General features: G+C 43.2%; 1 protein-coding gene across 2 annotated transcripts; it reads left to right on the top strand.

Moving 5' to 3' along the window:
- The first annotated feature begins 66 nt into the window (after positions 1-66).
- LOC126548241 (zinc transporter Slc39a7) lies at positions 67-16,868 on the top strand. Of its 2 annotated transcripts, XM_055063366.2 has the most exons (4): positions 67-1,111; positions 4,733-4,944; positions 11,643-11,757; positions 16,310-16,868. In XM_055063366.2, exons 1-4 carry the CDS (start codon positions 199-201, stop codon positions 16,315-16,317), a joined length of 1,248 nt encoding a protein of 415 aa, XP_054919341.1. In that variant the 5' UTR covers positions 67-198; the 3' UTR covers positions 16,318-16,868. The 2 variants fall into 2 exon arrangements, with proteins under 2 accessions (XP_054919341.1, XP_050052349.1); XM_050196392.3 differs by lacking the exon at positions 16,310-16,868 and having other exon boundaries at positions 68-1,111; positions 11,643-13,689.
- The last annotated feature ends 1,077 nt before the right edge of the window (positions 16,869-17,945 follow it).

The raw sequence follows: 17,945 nt of genomic DNA, 5'->3' as shown, positions 1-17,945 counted from the left end.
CTTACAAAGCCGCCAGGGGGCCGATGGTCGTTGCCTTCATTTAAAAACACGTCGGCAAAGAGTTGTCGAGTTATGATGCCCGCCTAGCCGAGGAGTGCCGACAAGTCTCCCTTTTGTAAACTAGTTTAGATACCATGCTCTTGTAGTGGGCGCGCTCCTCAAGTTTCTTTAGCGAAGACGCCTCCACAAACTAGAGGCATGTTTCGAAGTAACAGAGCATTGTTAGTAACGCTTGTCGCGCTAGTCAGTGCCGAACTCCAGCTAGTAGGGGCCCACTACCACAGTGAACACGATCATGACCACGATCATGACCATGATCACGAACACGGCCACGAACCCGCAGCGTTCAAGTACTCACGCCTAGCCAACGAGCCGCACGTCGCAGCTGCTGCAGCTGGCAGCGAAGCGCACCATCATTCCCATGGACACGTAGCATCGTCTTCTCATTCTCATGCATCGACCGCTCCCAAGAAGAAACCGATCCGATCATTCGAAGAGACTGCTTTTCTTTGGGGCCGAGCTCTCGGTTCCACACTGCTGATTAGTGTCGCACCGTTTCTGATCCTATTTTTTATTCCTATTGACTCGCGCTCTGGCCATGAGTCGCTGCTCAAGGTTCTCCTCAGCTTCGCCTCGGGGGGCCTGCTTGGCGATGCGTTCCTCCACCTCATTCCACACGCACTTATGCCGCACAGCAGTGAAGAGGTCTCCGGTACTGCACACACAGGTCACGGCCATAGCCACGGCAGTCATGCCCACAGCCATTCTCACAGTCACGACCATTCTCACGGGCCTCATGACATGAGCGTCGGCCTGTGGGTGCTTGCCGGTATTCTAGCTTTCCTCATGGTTGAAAAATTTGTGCGCATGATCAAGGGTGGTCACAGTCACAGCCATGAACAGCTTCACGAGCATGTTCACGAGGAGCATCGTGCCGACGACCGGGTTCCGTCGGGAACAGGCGAAGCTGACACAAGGCCCACTGGAAAATGTGACGGAGAGTCCAGCGGCGCGGAGGACGCCAAGAACGAGTCTACTGCAGCTCTGGTGCACAGAAAGAAAGCCAAACTAGAGAGCACAGCGATGGACAAAAAGAGTGCTACTGATGGTGGTGAGTGTCCCACTCCCGTGCTTGTGCCATATTGCTGGCAAGATGCACGGCTGGAATAATTAAACTCGTGTGCTTCAGTGGGAGCGAGAGCGTTACTTTACCGCTTTTACGCCTTCTGTTCTTGTCACACGCTGTAACTTTGAAATATTGCTTGCATTTGCTACTTTGCTCGAGAGCGTTGATCTTTGGTATGGCTGTTTAATGCTATTTTAAAACCTTTAAAGAGTTTGAGACTGTGCCCTGAAAATCTAAATTTACATTTCATTGCACACTGAAGGGTAAACGCAACAACATAACATAGTGTAATTTGGCTATCAGAGAGTTTCAATGCAAGCATGGGTGGCCTTTTCTAAAGAAGATGTCAAGGTTAGCAAATGGCAAGCATCGCAAATGCTGGAATGACAATGACAGCTCATAGCATGAACATATACATGCAGTAATACAGAGGAAAGAAAAAAAAAGATTAGGGGAGGGATTATCCTGACCTCATGCTCAAAGAAACGTCTTGCTATCCCCTTGGGAGTGTTAACGGTTAACTGTGTGTCACAGCCAAGAGCAACCCCTTCTCCTAATGGAGTGAGGAGGTCCATGCCTTGGCAGTGCCTGAGGAAGGCGAAGACAGAGATGTGGATAGGAATGGGAATCGGACAGGACTGTTAGCTAGTGCATGTATACATGTTCCCTATAAGGAATGTTGGCGCTAAATTTCTGACCTATCACTATAATGCAATAGAGGATCTGCTAGATGAGTTGGAAAAAACATTTATTGTGTGAAAAGGGAGGCCATGTATTTCATACGAACATTGCACAATGCCTATGCTGAGCCAGGAGGTATCGCATGTGAGAAGCACTGGCAAGGACACAAAACTTTCCAGCATGGCTAATCTAAACATTGAAGAGACACTAACAAAGAGGAAGATGATTTAGTCATTGGTCTGTTAAAATGCAGGGGAAGCACTGTACTGCACTAGATTGTACTTGCAATTCCTGTTATGTTGAAAAGTGCCACTGGCAAGTAAAACTTTTGTGATGTACTGTTTCACTAGACAGATGGTGCAGAAGAGCTAAAGAAATACGGGCCCATAAGTATAATGATCTTCTGATCATAATTTTACATAGAATCATTGACATACCAGCTGTGGTGGCATAGTGGCTTTGCCGTTGCTCAGCTAAGACCGAGGGCACGGGATCAAATTTCGACACAGGCAAAATGCAAAAAAGTTCGTACCCTATGCATTGGGTGTGCATGTTAAAGAACCCCAGGTGGCCAAAATTAATCTGGAGTTGCCTTACAATGTGCCTCATAATCATGTCGTAGTTTTATCATTGACATCCTAGATTTTCATTGACCAAGAGGACATGCTAAAATGACCAGGGGTCACTTGACAGCACATTGCATTTGTGCAATCAGATAAGCTGTTAATTAATATAATAGTGTACTTGCAACTCATGCCATCGATATAAAAGGAAGAAATGCCACAGATAGCAAATGGTATTAATATGCATGAAGTTACACTGGTATCATTACCCTCCATGTCTTTTTTCGTTTTCTTTTTCTAACAAAAAGGATTAGGCGAGGAAGTAGAAATATATTTAAGTTGTCTACAGTCATCTTAGAAGGCAGGTTTAAACGGTTTAATATGAGGGTGAACCAAGGAGGTAGATGCATGGGACATATTTTAACAGCCTATTGAAGCTAACACTGTCCTGTTATGTTAATGTAGAAATGACCTGCTAAAATTGTCAAAGGCCTGAATAACAGACCTTTATGTCAGGCTCATATTTCTCTGTCCTCTTCTCTCAGCCATGTCCTGCTTTGCTGTGTAGACATGATTACAGAATGGAACCAGGCAGTAAGTACAATAACTGCAAATAACAGTCAACTTGTTTAAGAAATGGGACATTACAGATTGAAGTCTGTTTGCCTTACAGAACATTAAAAGATGTTCTCAAAGCTATAAAGATGAATTTGTGGCTGAAACTGTATGCAGAATGAAGAAACCATTAGAAACTGCAGAAAATAACTTTCGCACCATCATAGAAATATGACATTGAGAGCACTGAAACAGTGACTTAAAGCTGGATTCAGACAATGTGCTGGATCGCCGGTTCAGTATGCAGACGACAGGCATGGCAGGGCTCATTGCCGCCGAATGGCGACACAGAAAAGGAAGTTGCTGACATGCTGCTTGCAGCATGATTCATTGCAGCTCAGCATTGTCACACTCGTCTGTGGACTGATTAGGTGATTTGTCCCATTGTGTGAATCCAGCTTAATGCATCATAGGTTTTTGTGAGTAGATGTATCAGGAAAAATTTTTATGCATCATTGAAACTTATGATATAGCTAGGGGGATAATGAATAAGGGTTGCTTTCAGTCCTGTGTTCTTTATTCTGCGCTAAAAATAGTTGTTACTGTGGGCAATGAAAGGGTTGATGAAATAAATATCGAGTTTGATGTGTTCTGCTGACATGTATGAAACTGCTGGTAAGACAACTTGCGCCACTTACCTGCATGGTAGAATTTGTTGTGAACAAATTGTACTTGAGTGCCATCATGTAATGAATGTAATGACAGAGAAGTTATATGTGTAAGTTAGGTGTACGTACCTGTCTTAGGTTTGCAGTGAACGTGTGATCATGAACTTAAAGGGGCACTAAAGCGAAACAACAAATCAGTGTAGACTAATAAAGCATTGTTTGAGAACACTGCAAGCAGGCATTTAAAAAAAAAAGTTTGGTTATTAGATGAGAAAATGAAGGTCGAAGTATCAGTATTTGAACTTCGCGCCTAAACCCAGACGCCGGTACGTCAGTGTGACGTCGGGGATTCCAAAGTATGTTTTTGCATTTGGGCCGCGTTGGCTGAGTAAAGGTTTCCGAAACTTGCCATGTTTAATATTTGGTTCCCTTAGAACACAATGTAGTCAATCTGTACTGCTATATAATTATGTAGGCCCTAGAAGATGCCATCAGAATCCATGACGTCACAGCAACCAGGTGCGGGAAGTTCAAGCTTGGCAATCATGTTTCGTTCTTGCGCTTTTTCTGGCTTACCAAGCATCTTATCGTGGTAAGAGTGGTGTTTTGGGTGTCCTAGAGAGGTAATTTACTGATGCAGAAGAAATCATTTTTCTCTTTAGTGTCCCTTTAAGACTACCTTTTTGTCATGAATGTCCAGAATCATAATTGTATAACAATGCATAACATTAAGGCATCAGAAAGTCTTATAGTCATTACTGTTTCTATGCTGTGTTTGTGTCAGTTATGGTGGCCATGTTACAACTAACATGTAGAACATATAATCTCATGGCTAAGAAGTAATGCAAATACGGGGCAACAGCTCAAGGATGCAAGGCGCAAGTGCTGCTGTTTGTTGCCATTGTCCCATCTTCGTGCTGCTTCTTTACCATGATTAAGTCACCAACTAGCTCATGAGTGCACTTTGCTGTAGATAGTCTCATTGCATTAGGGAATCATTATGGGCATGAAATGTGTTTTCCAAGCTTTACAGATTTTTAGGGGAAGTATTGTTTGTATCATGTTAGGGGTTTAGTGGGATACTGGTTCAGCATTTGTAAATGTCTTATGGAGCTGACTGCGGCATTTGTTCTCTCCAGAAAAACGGCCAACAGACATCAAAGTAGCTGCCTACCTGAACTTGGCTGCTGATTTTACTCACAATTTCACCGATGGCCTGGCCATAGGTGCATCGTACATTGCTGGCAACACAGCAGGCTTTATATCTACAGTGACAATCCTCCTGCACGAGGTCCCACATGAAATTGGAGATTTTGCAATCCTGGTGCAGTCAGGCTACAGCAAACGCAAAGTAAGGAAAATATTTATTGTGTAGTTCACTATTGGTGAAGAGCATGCAACCTTTCAGTATACAACAATGAATTAGTTGCATTTTTTTTTCTCACTGACTGTTCTGTCGACCATGTCCCTAAAATTTCTGCACAAAGCTGTAGAGTAGATTTTGTTTGGCTCCATGTTTGTTTTTGAAGCTTTAACTCATTCACAATGCTGCTTGAACCATGGTGACACTAAGGGATTCATGTCGAATTTCAGCCATTTTCCCTTCAGTTTGCTGTCATGCTTACAACACAAGATGATGACCCCAAGGAACAGAAATAACCCCTCCGATCATGACATCTCTATGTAGAGATGCAATTTGCTTTGCCTTGATGACAGGGAAATTAGCAGAAAAGAAGCCTGCTGTTTCTACTTTAGCTCCTTATGCAAATGAACGGTAATATCTTTGCACATTATGGGGCAGAAGTATGCTCAAAACATTGTTCAAACATAGGCATGTGCATCATGCTTATAGACAGACACCTGATACATGTTCTGAAACTAGTGTCATCCTCGGAATTAATTTCGAGTGGATATTCCTTGCAAACTCAACAGCTACAATTAGCAAATTGCAATATATGCTGTAAATTACTGTTAAACTGCAATATAAAAAACTTCAATATTACGAAATTCTCTATATAACGAAGTATATAACTGTTTATAACTTCTTGTTCAGAGAACACCATGCGTTTAGAACCTCAATATAATTAAGTGTCGTTACACGCAAGTTCAATGTGTAACGAAATTTCATTGTTGCCGCAGAGGAATACAAGACAATAAATAGAAGCTTTCTTTGAGGCAGATGGTCAAATGGTTAAATGCAAGCAGCTGCTTGCAAACGCACCTCTCAAATCGTGTGTCATGTGACCAAGAGCGACTGCCAAAGTGGAACAGCGTCATGTTCTGTACAAAGTCCAACTGCGATAAGATCCTATCATGCCCTGCGCAACTGTATGCTTTGGGTATGAGTTATAGCATGCGAGGGTAAGCCAAGATGAATGGTGGTTTGATGAGCGCTGTCTTCCTGCGTGAGCAAGTGGAACGGGGGGTAGGAGTGAGCTCCCGGTAACACGATCAAGCGTGCGCAAGGAGGGGTAAGGTTGCGCGCCTTAGCTGCGCTTGGCTGTGAGCATGGCTGAGTGCATACGCAGCCTGCATGCCCTGTTTTAGAGGTAATCTGCCGCATGTGCAAAGAGTGGGTGTGTAGAGATGGCATTGCATGTGCACTGTTCTCTCGCGCTTTTAGTAGTGCAGGTTACGTAATCTCGAGTTATGGAGATGCATTGAATCGAGGGGCAGATGAAGTATTTGCTCCCCACTGCTGGCGCTTTTCATGATAGCGTCGTCCCACTGCGAGCGACACTACCAGCTCTGTGGGCAGAGTGAACACGAAAGCCTGGCTGGCTTCGCTTGGTGCTGCTGATGTGAAGATATCGTCGACATGGCATGAAACTATACATTTCGTTGCCGACTCTCAAATTCAACAAAATCTAATTTTTTTCTTTTTCAAACTTGCTTTTTTCAATTGCCTAATATTCAGAAATTTTTTGGCCCCTTCTGTGTAAGAAAAATCTATTGGCAACTGTGCTTATTTGCACAAAAGGTCGAATTTCAATATAACAAAATTTCGATATAACGAAGCAAATTGCTGATTTTATCGGCTACTGTCTACGCTCGTTACAACTGACCCGTGTACAATAGACTTTCGGATGTAATGTACCATGTTTCAGTCTTAGTTTATTCTACCTATTTTATTAATGAAACGAAGTTCGTTTGAACGGCCTGCACTACTGCGGACTATCGGCTACAGCGAACGAAATTAGCGGCAATTTTTTTCAAAATTGGGCGTATAAAACATACTTTTGCCGTGTCAACATGGGCTGACAACTGACTTACGAGGGTCAGCCGACGATTGTGGCGCATGAGGGAGGGAGGAAGGCGGGGCGCGGAAACGCGCCGTCTTCTTTTGCGCGCGAGGCACGGGGTGGGGGGGGGTGGAGGCGCGCGGGAGAGAGGGTTCTGCTTCGGCGGCTGCTGCTTACGGCGCAGCTCCCGTATTTTGAAAACGATCTGTGATATGAACACTGTGCGGGCCTGCGCGGGCCTCATCTTCAAAGCGATCGGCGATGTGGACAAAGAGCGCCCAGTGCCGGTAGCTTCGTATGCACTTTGCTTTAGACGTTTAGTTCGCATTGAAGTGAGAGAAAGCACGAAGGTAAATTCGATCTCTGCTGCTGCCGTGCTTATCTTGCTTAATTTGCTATCGCAATCGATGCTTCGCCTTTCGGGCGAAACTGCGACTTTTTGTTTTTTACTTTGGACGTTCGTCACTCACTCTTCGCATAAAATTATCGGACATCGCGTCGGAAGTGAGGCGTTTCAGATATTATGGACTTTGGATAAAACGGACGTTTTTTATTGGATTATCAGGGTTCGTTGTAACGAGAGTTGACTCAATGTTTAACTGTATAATGAAGCATTTAACTTTTTATAACTTCTTGCCCTAGAACAGCATGTATTTTGAACCTCAGTATAACGAAGCATGTTTACACGCAATTTCAGCATAATGAAATTTCACCGCTGTCGCAAAGGAATATCGAGGTAATCATTGGAAACTGCGGTTGTTTGTGAACGCGCCTCTCAAATCGTGTGACAAAACAGTTGCCGAAGCACAGCGGCGTAGCAGCAAGCCCCTCTTGCCGTTATGTTCTGTATGAAGTCCAAATGCGGTAAGCTCTTATTGCGGCCCTGTGCGCCTTATCCTGTGGGTGCAAGGGCAGCGTGCAAGGGTGAGCCGAAAAGGACAGTGCTTGAGGCGCGCGCTGTTTTCCCACGGGGATGAGGAAGAGGGGAATAAGCAAGCACTAGGGGGGGACTTGGGGAGCAGGTGGGCATGCGTCTCCTCTAGACCGGCAATACTTGACATGACTTTCACCACGGCTGAGCGCATACACAGCCTGTGTGCCCTGTCTTGGAGGTAACCTGCGGTGGGTGCAAAGATTAGCGAGCCGAGATGGCCATTGCCTTCATATGTGCTTTCTTCCCATGCGTTAGTGCTGGAGGTCGTGTAATTTTCAGTTTCAGAGACGTTTTGAAATAAGAGGCAGACAAAGCATTCGCTCCCCTCTTCCTGTGCTTCTCATAATGCGTTGTCTCACTGTGGGCGACACTATCTGTGGCAGCGGCGGAGTGGACGCAAAAGCTTTGCTGACTTCGCTTCGTACCGCCAATGTGAAGATATTGTCGACACAGCACGAAACCATATCTGTGGTCTCTGACTCTCAAATTCAACGAAATTATTTTTTTTCTCATTGGAATTCTTTTTTTTTAATTGCCCAATAATTGGGAAAATTTTAGGCCCCTTTCATGTAATAAGAATTGGTTGGCGACTGCTTATTTGCATAAACGGTCTAATTTGAAAGTAATGAAATTTCGATATAATGTAATAAGGCGCCGGTTTTACTGGCTTCGTTACATCAGTTAAAAACTTCAGCGAAAATTTTTAATCAGTCACTTATGCATTTCAGTTTATTGGGGAAAAAAATGTCTGGCTTCGCGAGCAATCCAGTTTGTAAGATTAGAATTGTGCTATCAGCACAGGCAATTTTTCAAAATTATGTTCAGTCTAAAAAACCCCTTGTGTTTGCATGCATGCATGCTCTCGAGACTGCTTGTGTATTACATTGCACTTTCCCTTCAATCCTCCTCAAAAGTGTCTGTGAATCAATTACATAACATTTCCACCCTGTATTGATGCCAGATGCATGCGGAGCTATGTGAAAGTGCTTTAGTTATATGCTTGCGGGCAGCCCTCGAGAAAAATTATATAGGCTGTTGTGTAATCACAGATGATGAAAAGGAACCGTGAAGTGCGCTTCGAATATTGTGAAATTACATAAAAATCCAGGATGCAGTGTCAACATGGTAAGCAACAACACAAGGTTGCATTGCCATCTTTATTTCTATAAAGAAAAGCAGTCTTTACTGTATCAAACATGAGGAGATGGTTACTTTGTCCGTGTACATGGGAATACTGCTTCTGGCATCCAACAGTGATGCGTAAACAAAAAAAATCACTCTTCCAGTCAGTAATAAAAATTGATTCGGAAAGCAATTATGTTCCTGAACTGTCTTAAGACGACCTGCACACACACACAAATGCACACCTACTGCCCCAATTAACTGTTGCCAAGAATTAAAAATAATGTTTTGCTTTATGTTAATGGCAATCACTGTATGCTGCTGGTTATTATTCATGCTAGTCATCTGTATTTTTCTCATTTTGCTAAATATGTAAGTTTAATTAGATAACTTCAATTAACTTACCTTTTTGAGAAGGCATCAGTGCAAAAGTTGTGGAAAGGGTTGAAAGATGACTGATAACAGCATTTAAGGTAACCTAGGCCTTGTGTGGTCCTTTTTTACAACAGCAACAACGAAGAAAAAAAAGCCCACAAAATTTTCAGAATACCATCCAACAATGCACTTGTGCATTGTCGGATGGTATACCCACAGTCTCAATGCAGCGGTCTGAAATGTAAATCTCGTCATCTAGTGCACTGCACATCTTATACACAGTGTAATAGGCTGTGCCTGTATTTTACGAGGTTTGTTTGAAAGTGCTGCAAATCATAGTGTGCAGAAATATTTTCACATTGTATTTCAAAAATTCAGTGGCTTTCTTTCCCCCCCTCCTTTCTTATTACGGAAAAAAGGACCATGCAAGACCTTGATTCTATAAAATGGTATTAGCGGTAATGTCTTGACATCCCCCACAACTTTTGCATTGATGCCTTATCATTTAGGTAAATTAATTAAAAACTTAGTAATTAAATAGACCGCAAGATGAAGAAAAAAATGCTCATGACTAGCATGAACAACAGCCATTAACACACAGTGACTGCCATTCACATAAAGCATTCCATTATTGTTAAAGTCTTGCCAACATGTAGTTTGAACAGAGAGTACATTATAAAAATTCCACCACTGAGACTGAAACCTTCAGCAAGCTTTGAGCTGCTCTCCTCAATTTAAAAAACATTTCTGTAAGTTCCAGTCGAGGTAATCTTACGGCTTGGCTGGTAAGAGCTCTCAGCAACTAATAAAAAATTATTCACGCACTAAATAGTAATGCCTATAATGTAATGATCAATACTCACTTTGTAAAAAAATTATGCAGATCCCGCGCACTGTGGGAATCGATGTAAGCGAAGGTTTCTGTGCGGGTTGCTTTGATTGGCGACAATTAGTGGTGATGTTGACAGCGAAAGCTTAATTTCTTCAACGTTTAGTCTAACACAAGAGTGGTTGGTTAATGTTAAATGTTACCTTGCGTGTACCACTGCTGTTTGTCTGCGTAGTACACAGAACACAGAGGGAGAGATGTTTGCTTGAGGTGTTGTTGTGCACCATATTTCATAACTTCTGAGAGGGTTGAGCATTGTCATTACCTCACCTGGCACATCGGATTGTGGCATAAGTATTAAACTTGAATTGGATTATAGGGCTGTGAGTGCCAAAACCACAATTGAATTATGAGGCATGCCATAGTGGCGGTCTGCGGATTACTTTTGACACTGTGATGTTCTTAAACGTGTCCAAAATCTAAGTACACGTGCATTTTCCATTTTGCCCTTGTTGAAATGTGGCTGCCGTGGTCGAGATCAAATCCGCGACCTCTAGCGATGCCATAGCCGCAAAGCTACCGAGGCAGGCACAGAAGTATCGATTTGATGGTCAATCGCTTCCCTAGTGTCGCCTGGACGCTGCTGTGCGCTTTCATTAATGTGGCTCTCTTCAGCACGCCCTGCGTAATTTGTCCACTTGACATATTTGCATGGTGTTTATTTTTCAGAAATACTAGGAACGTACTGTACCGTACCTTGAACTTAAGCTTATCCAGTTTCTCTGCAACCGCTGTCGTATACTAGTAGGGTTCCCTTGCCTTCTCACATCACCCCCCTTGTATGGAAACTGCCTCTTCTGCTCCTCCGCGCTACAGTTCTGTCTATGACCTTTGTGGACTCGCACGTTAGTAGAATGGGAAGCGCTGCAGTTACTGCAATGCATTTGAGGGGGGTCAGGGATAATTACAGCTGTCAAGAGGCTAATGTGGCGATGTCCGGGGAGCTCCAAAGGGTATTGTGCACATTCAGTGCGGTGAGGTCTAAATTAGTTCCTCGCGTTACCTTTCCTCTGTCTCGCTCCTGTCATGTATACACACGCTCTGAACCACCCCCCGACTCTGGGGTGTGCCAAACAGCAGCACCCACAGCAGCAGTGGGAAAGACAAAGGAAGAAGCAAAGAAAGCTTTGCTTTAAAAGTCCAAACTGTGCAATGGTGCGGCAACACACAACACTTCGATAAGCTGCCCAATGTCTTTGTGTTTTTTTTATCTCATGTTCCTTTTCCTATGAAAGTATTAGGGAGTTTCAGAAATATTGCACCCTAGCATCTTTACATACCCAATGCCCCATGTCCCGCTTGTGCTCTTTTGTGTACCTTTTTGTATTCTTTTGCACACTCAGTAATTTGCCTCCCCTAATGAGTACACCAAACCTAAAACTTCCAGTTCACTAAAGTTGAAGCACATTGTTGTAAGATTTATGGCACTTTACTAGATTTGTAGAATTAGTGTGTGTGCCCTAACTATGTTGCCTCCTATTTTACAGGCAATGTGCATGCAGCTGGTGACAGCAGTGGGCTGCCTTAGTGGCACACTGTGCAGCCTCATTGCTGATGGGGTTAGCAGCAGCGCCAATCTATGGGTGCTGCCCTTCACTGCTGGTGGGTTTATCTACATTGCCACCGTCTCAGTCATTCCTGAGCTGCTGGAGAACACACGACTGTGGCAGTCAGTCAAAGAGATATTTGCACTGCTGCTTGGTGTGTCCATGATGGCGCTACTCACCCAGTTTGAGTAAATCGTAGCTGAAGGGAAAAACCAAAGTGCACAAAAGAATTCTGTCACATGGTTGGATGTTACATTTTGCTTGGATAGGTGTTGGGATGGGAGGGAGCCACTGTTGCATGTGAACTGTGTTATGTTCCCTAATGTTACAGTTAGAATCACTTCTGTTGCACAAGTGTAATGCATTGGTCTTAAACTTACTTTATTTACAATAATCATACACATTATTTATTGAATGGCATTGTATAAGAATTCTGAGCATTTCATTCGATGCAGGCGGGCTGGGGCAGTTGGTCATGGGGAACTGGTGACAAGTTCATTTGAACATGGCACAATGTCATATACTTTATCAAATGAATGGTGCAACTGACGTACACTCACAAAAAAGAGGCAGAATGGCACCTATTTGACAGTAAGGTTTGTTAAAATAACTAGTTATTTACGCTCAGTACAATAGGCACAGAAAGCTGTACAGGACGTTTTCTCCTATATTGTTTTGCGATTTTTTATTCATATAAGTATATTGTTGCAATTAATTAAAACTCTGGTAGCATTTACCACTGTGAAGTAGGATCAAAGTGTTAATTATGTGTACTGTTATTATTTATGATGTAGGCGACTTGCATGCTATAAGGCCTGGAATAGTTTTTTACGTAGCCTTCTGTGCATTGTGTGTTGAGTGTAAACATACACAGTCATTTCAATTAACTTTTTGGGGGAGTGCCTGCCTTATCTTGTTTCTTGTGTTGCGCCTTTATATATCGATAGCTATGAGCCAACTAGCCCAGTTGTGTGCTGTACCGTCCTTTTTTCTCTCTTTTTTTTTTATGATACTAGCAAAAATGTGATAATATATATTATACAGTAAATTTAACCAAGGTGGTGCAGAAGTTTGGCTCTTCTTGAATTTTTCAGCACTCACACTGAGAATTGTTTTGTGTGATGGAACTGCAGCATGACTGAATGTAACATGGTGGAATGTACTGCAACTCTTATCTCTCCTATCATTTCCTAAAATGTATGTGCGATTCTTATGTGCATCTACATGAGCATTGTACATTGTTGTTAATGTCGGGAGCTTTTTGTATGTTGACATCTCTCGCTCACTCATTCCGGTGTAATAATGGAACTTAACTGTGCCCGACAGGACCGGTGTCCAAGCTCTTTTCTGTATGCTTTTTTTTTTCTTCATAAACCTCTATCACTGTACTCGAGGCATTGGTAATGCAAGCTGCCAGGGAGTTGCATTTACCAGACACTCAAGGTCTTAAAAAAAGAGACATCAATATCAGTACCAATACCAAATATCAGATAACATTATGATTTGCGCTGAAATCTTTCATAGTTGGTCATGCTGGCATGTATTTGCGACACTTTAATTGCATTATGGCGATAAAAGGCCTTGCATGATATCTAGAGTAGAAACTAGATTTACTAACAACTTACGTGCCTCTGCCAGACAAGTTGGTGTTCTGAATACAGGACAAAGCATTTAATGTTAGCCGATGGTGTCTGCACATTGCCTTGCTCCTGCAATTGTGTGGTTGAGAGAGTGCGTAAATGTACTTGGCAATCTTTTGTCATAGGGAACATGAAGCATATGGCCTTTGCTCTGTAGTGGTGGCATTCAAGAGGAGTATGCAGCTGATACCATGCTCTCATGTTTCCTCTAACAGTGGATCTCAGTGTCCAAGGCTAGTTACGATGTGGTGATTTCCTATATTTTTTTTGTTATGGCCTTGTAATATGTCAGTGGAGAAGATGCTGATGTTGTGAATTGGAAGTGAATAAAATACGGTTTCAAGGTATCTTCTTTGACCAAGCTTATGGTCCTCTTTATTAATGCAGAGTAGCTTGCTGGTTTGAAATTTAGTTCATGGATTTGGAAATCTAGTGGAAGAATTCTTGGCCATTTACAGTTTTTAATATTTCTCCACTTTGCAGTCATGCTGGTTGGAAACTATTTCATTTTTTTCGGGTGCTGTGCAGAAATGCTACTACTGTGCACCCTCTTGCAAGAAGTGATTTATTTCTGCAGTAGCTTTCAATTCTAGCCTCAATTAGGGGTACTTAGTTTAAATAGCAATTAAATGCTGAGGTTTTGTGTACCAATACCAGTGGTGGGAATGCTGCTACAAGTGCTCCAATCTGCTGCATTCCCTTAAAGCTGCTACATCCATGCTACAAATGAGAGAAACTGCTCCAAAGCTGCTCCAAGACGAGACATGCCATGCAATCTCGGAGGCCACTTCAAAAAGGAAGAGAAGTTGTGGTTGATGCCAGGTGGTGGTCGTCACCACCTTATGCAAAGCGTTCCCTCTCGCCTCCTGCCATTCATAAAGCTAAATGGGCGAAAGGGTCACTGAGCTAATCCAGTGCACGCACGTGCATGTTTGTGGTCTGCCATTAGGAAACTCTATGTGCCATATTCGCGGATGTTGCGTAGTTTGGGATGAGGTTCTGTCGCATTTGCACTTTGTACCACCGGTGCGGCCTTGGTGGGAGAAGTGTTCCCCAACCGACAGCGCAGACTTCATACATTCGCCATGGTTGCTGTGTCATGGCGCTCAGAAAACTAAAACTTGCCCCATTTCATGTTTATTAGCTTCTTTGGTGTGTCATGATTATCTGTGTGCACTTGCAATGGAGCGGATTTATAGCTCTGCCATTTTACTAGCTAGACTACTTTAGGCCTAAAATAAAATTTCTCGAATGGCCATCCTGCATATCATGTGACTGTATTGCTGTTTTTTTTTTTTTGCCTTTGGGTAGCTTGCTTTACTGCTAAGGATGCGCTGTATTTTCTTTTTTGAGCAGCAGGTTGACTTAATGTAGCCACATGATGGTTGTAATTTGTTCGTGAGTGGTCGCATACGCAGATTATCTTTCTTGAGAACATTCGCAATGATGTGTGCCAGTACTCCCAAACCATTTTTGACTTGCAGGAATAGTGTCTGGCCCACAGTCATTCAGAATCATCATTGTTGACTGGTACAAATATCTGCTCCAAATTGTCATTTTTGTTGCTGCTAAACCTGCTCCAAAACACTCTTGGCCATTCCCATCACTGCAAGACATTTGATTTTGAGGCATGCAGTAGTGGAGGGCTCTGGATTAATTTTGACCCCTGGGTTTATTTAATGTGCACCTATATCTAAGCAAGCAAGCAAAAAGCTCAGCAGCGCAGTGCCATTGCCACTGAACTACTGCGGCGGGTGATTAGCAGCGGCATATCCAGAAATTTCGTTCGGGGGGGGGGGGGGGGGGGGGGGGGCTCACTTTGCAGCTCGGCCTCCTCCTTATAGAATTTGTCGAGGGATCAAATACGTGAATAACTGCATTGCCTTTGCCAAAGATGCTCCAAACGAATTCTTGAACGCTACACACTGTCAAGACAAGTAAAATATGTATTTTTTTTATAAAAGAATATGCTCGTATGTCCCAAAAATTGTGCCCAAAATGACTAAAATCAATGCTTCCATGTTTTTTTTTTTGTCTATTTAATAAGTAAAGAAAATATCACGTGAACTTATGAAATATATCAGTTCGAAACCAGCAAAGCAGTGCATGCTGCTCATATAAAAAATGTAAAGGCCATGAAATGAAGAAGTTGAGGACAAATATTTTAATGAAACTTTGTCATTCAAAAACTTTGTTTACATTTTTGTACATATGCAATGGCCAGGGAAAAATGTCAGTGACGCTGTCCTTTGTTCCAATGTATTGCACAGGAGCAGCTGTCACCGGTCATGTATTGTGAGTAATTGCACCGAAATTATAGTGGCAACAGAAAGCACACATAAAAAGCAGAAGTTCTGCAAAATATAAGAGGGCAAGTGAAATGAAAGTGAGCCAATGCAAATATATGACTGACGGAGTACTTTATTTAAAAGTAGTCTCTATGAGCATTTAGACATTTGTCCCACTGACGAACAAGTAGCGCGATTCCCATCTCTTAAAACTCCTTAGGTTGCTTGCTCAAAAAGTCTGTAAATGACTCTTTCACATCATCGTACGACACAAATCAGGTTCCCTTAAGCTATTTTTTCAATTGCCCCAGAATGTGGAAGTCCCAGGGCGACAGGTCTGGGCTCTATGGCGGACGTTGCAGCGTTTCCCAATTGAACTTTGCCAGTTTTATGTAACCACATCAGCGACATGAGGACGGGCATTGTCGTGGAGCAAAATGACCACATTTGTCAATTTTCCACGTTGTTTGTTCTTGATTGCTACACGCAGCCGATCCGGCATTTCACAATACCGGAAACTGTTGATAGTCTCTCTAGGTTTAGCAAATTCAATGTAATGGCCACCGACTATCGAAAAGAAAGTCAGCAACACCTTTCTCGCAGAAATGACGGCCTTTGCTTTCTTTTGGGGGTGGTGAATTCGAATGTTTACACTGTAAGCTTTGCCATCGTGTTTCAGGCTCGTAGTAGTGGCACCATGATACGTCCCCGGTCACAGAAGAAGTCGTCACCCTCATTGTGATACCGAGTCAGATGAGTCAAGGCAAAGCTGAACCTCTCCGTCTTTTGGCGGTGGTTCAAAATGTTGGGCATCCATTACACACGCAAGAGCCGATGACCGAGACGTTCATGAATTATGGTGTGAACCGAACCATGACTGATGTTCACACGCTCTGCCACTTCATCAATGCTTATCCTCCGTTCTTGTCTAAACAGCTCATCAACCTTTGCACTTGTGTTGGGGGTGATTGCACGGTAGCTTTGGCCCGGTCTTGGATCGTCTTTGCAACTTTCACATCCTTTTTTTGAACCGTTTGCTCAAGCACTTCACAGCGGCCAATGAAATGCAATGTTCAGTTTTAAAGGCAGCCATACGGCTACTAATTTCTTTGTGGGAAACACCTTCAGCTGTCAAAAACCTTGCGACACCATGCTGTTAAACTTTTGGAGCGTCCATTATGCCACGCAACCATGTTCAACCCAGTGTATGGGAGCATTAAAGAACATTTATCCTCACACCTTTGTGTTACTTTTGTAAATGAAAGATGCCTGTGTGCTACGCACATGCCTCATAGATAATGAACTGAACCATTATTGCGCGAGTTTGGTTGGCTCACTTTCATTTGACTCGCCCTCGTACATTAGAAATGTGAAGATACAGCTTGATAAAGGGCAAAAGAGTGTCACTGGAAACAAAGTTCACTGCACATATACACAAAACCTCCCAACAAGAAAATTTAATATACGTATAAGTCTACAATAAATCTAGGTACCCAAGAAAAAGTCACTGTATATAATGCGTCAAACAAGACAAGTAAACATGTTGCAAAATCACAGATCACAGAAACCTAAGGCCTGCCATTCCTCCCTCCACTCCCCCTGGCGTCACAGAAGGCAGTGCGCTTCCTCCCTGCTTTTCTCCCTTGCGCACACAAGACTTAGCCACCATCGTTGGCTCACCCGTGCCAAAACCACGCTTTCACTCGCACATGCAGCATGCGGCGCGCAGTCACAATGTTATCGCCCTTGGACTTTATACAAAACATGACGGAGACAGCGACGGCAGGAATGCGCCTAGAGTCTCCACATATTTGCTATCGCAATAATATAATAAGAGTATCCGACAACTGAAGCGTCATGCCACCGAAATGAAAAAACACGAAGGAAAGCATGTTGACCACAATCGAATGCCTACTTTCGGCACCTACCGAAGGAATATCGAAGAAAACGTGAGACGTTTAGTCCACAAAGAACCCTACGCATACTGATCGGTATACTACACCGGCCCGACAAGAGTTTCCAGAGAGGTTGCACTCAAGCGAACGCACTGCAATCCATCGAGTCCCCACAGTGATGGCGACGAGCAAACGTTGTTTCTTTTTCTCGTCTGCTAGCCAGAAAGCATCCAAAACTCTGCCAGGCGAAAATCCACTCTGCCAGAGAAAAATGAATGCGCACCAAAGTGCGCCGCGCAGTGGTCGGGGCAACATGAGAAAAATGCATGCGCTCTGGCTGGCTCTCGCAGCCCGTGGGTAGCGAGAACAAGAAAATTGAAGAGGCTCAATGTGTCCTGTGAATAAAAGTCAAAGTAGAAA

The sequence above is a fragment of the Dermacentor andersoni genome, chromosome 1, assembly GCF_023375885.2.
Source record: "Dermacentor andersoni chromosome 1, qqDerAnde1_hic_scaffold, whole genome shotgun sequence".
In the NCBI taxonomy this organism is placed as follows: domain Eukaryota; kingdom Metazoa; phylum Arthropoda; class Arachnida; order Ixodida; family Ixodidae; genus Dermacentor; species Dermacentor andersoni.
This window is presented reverse-complemented; position numbering and strand designations above follow the sequence as displayed.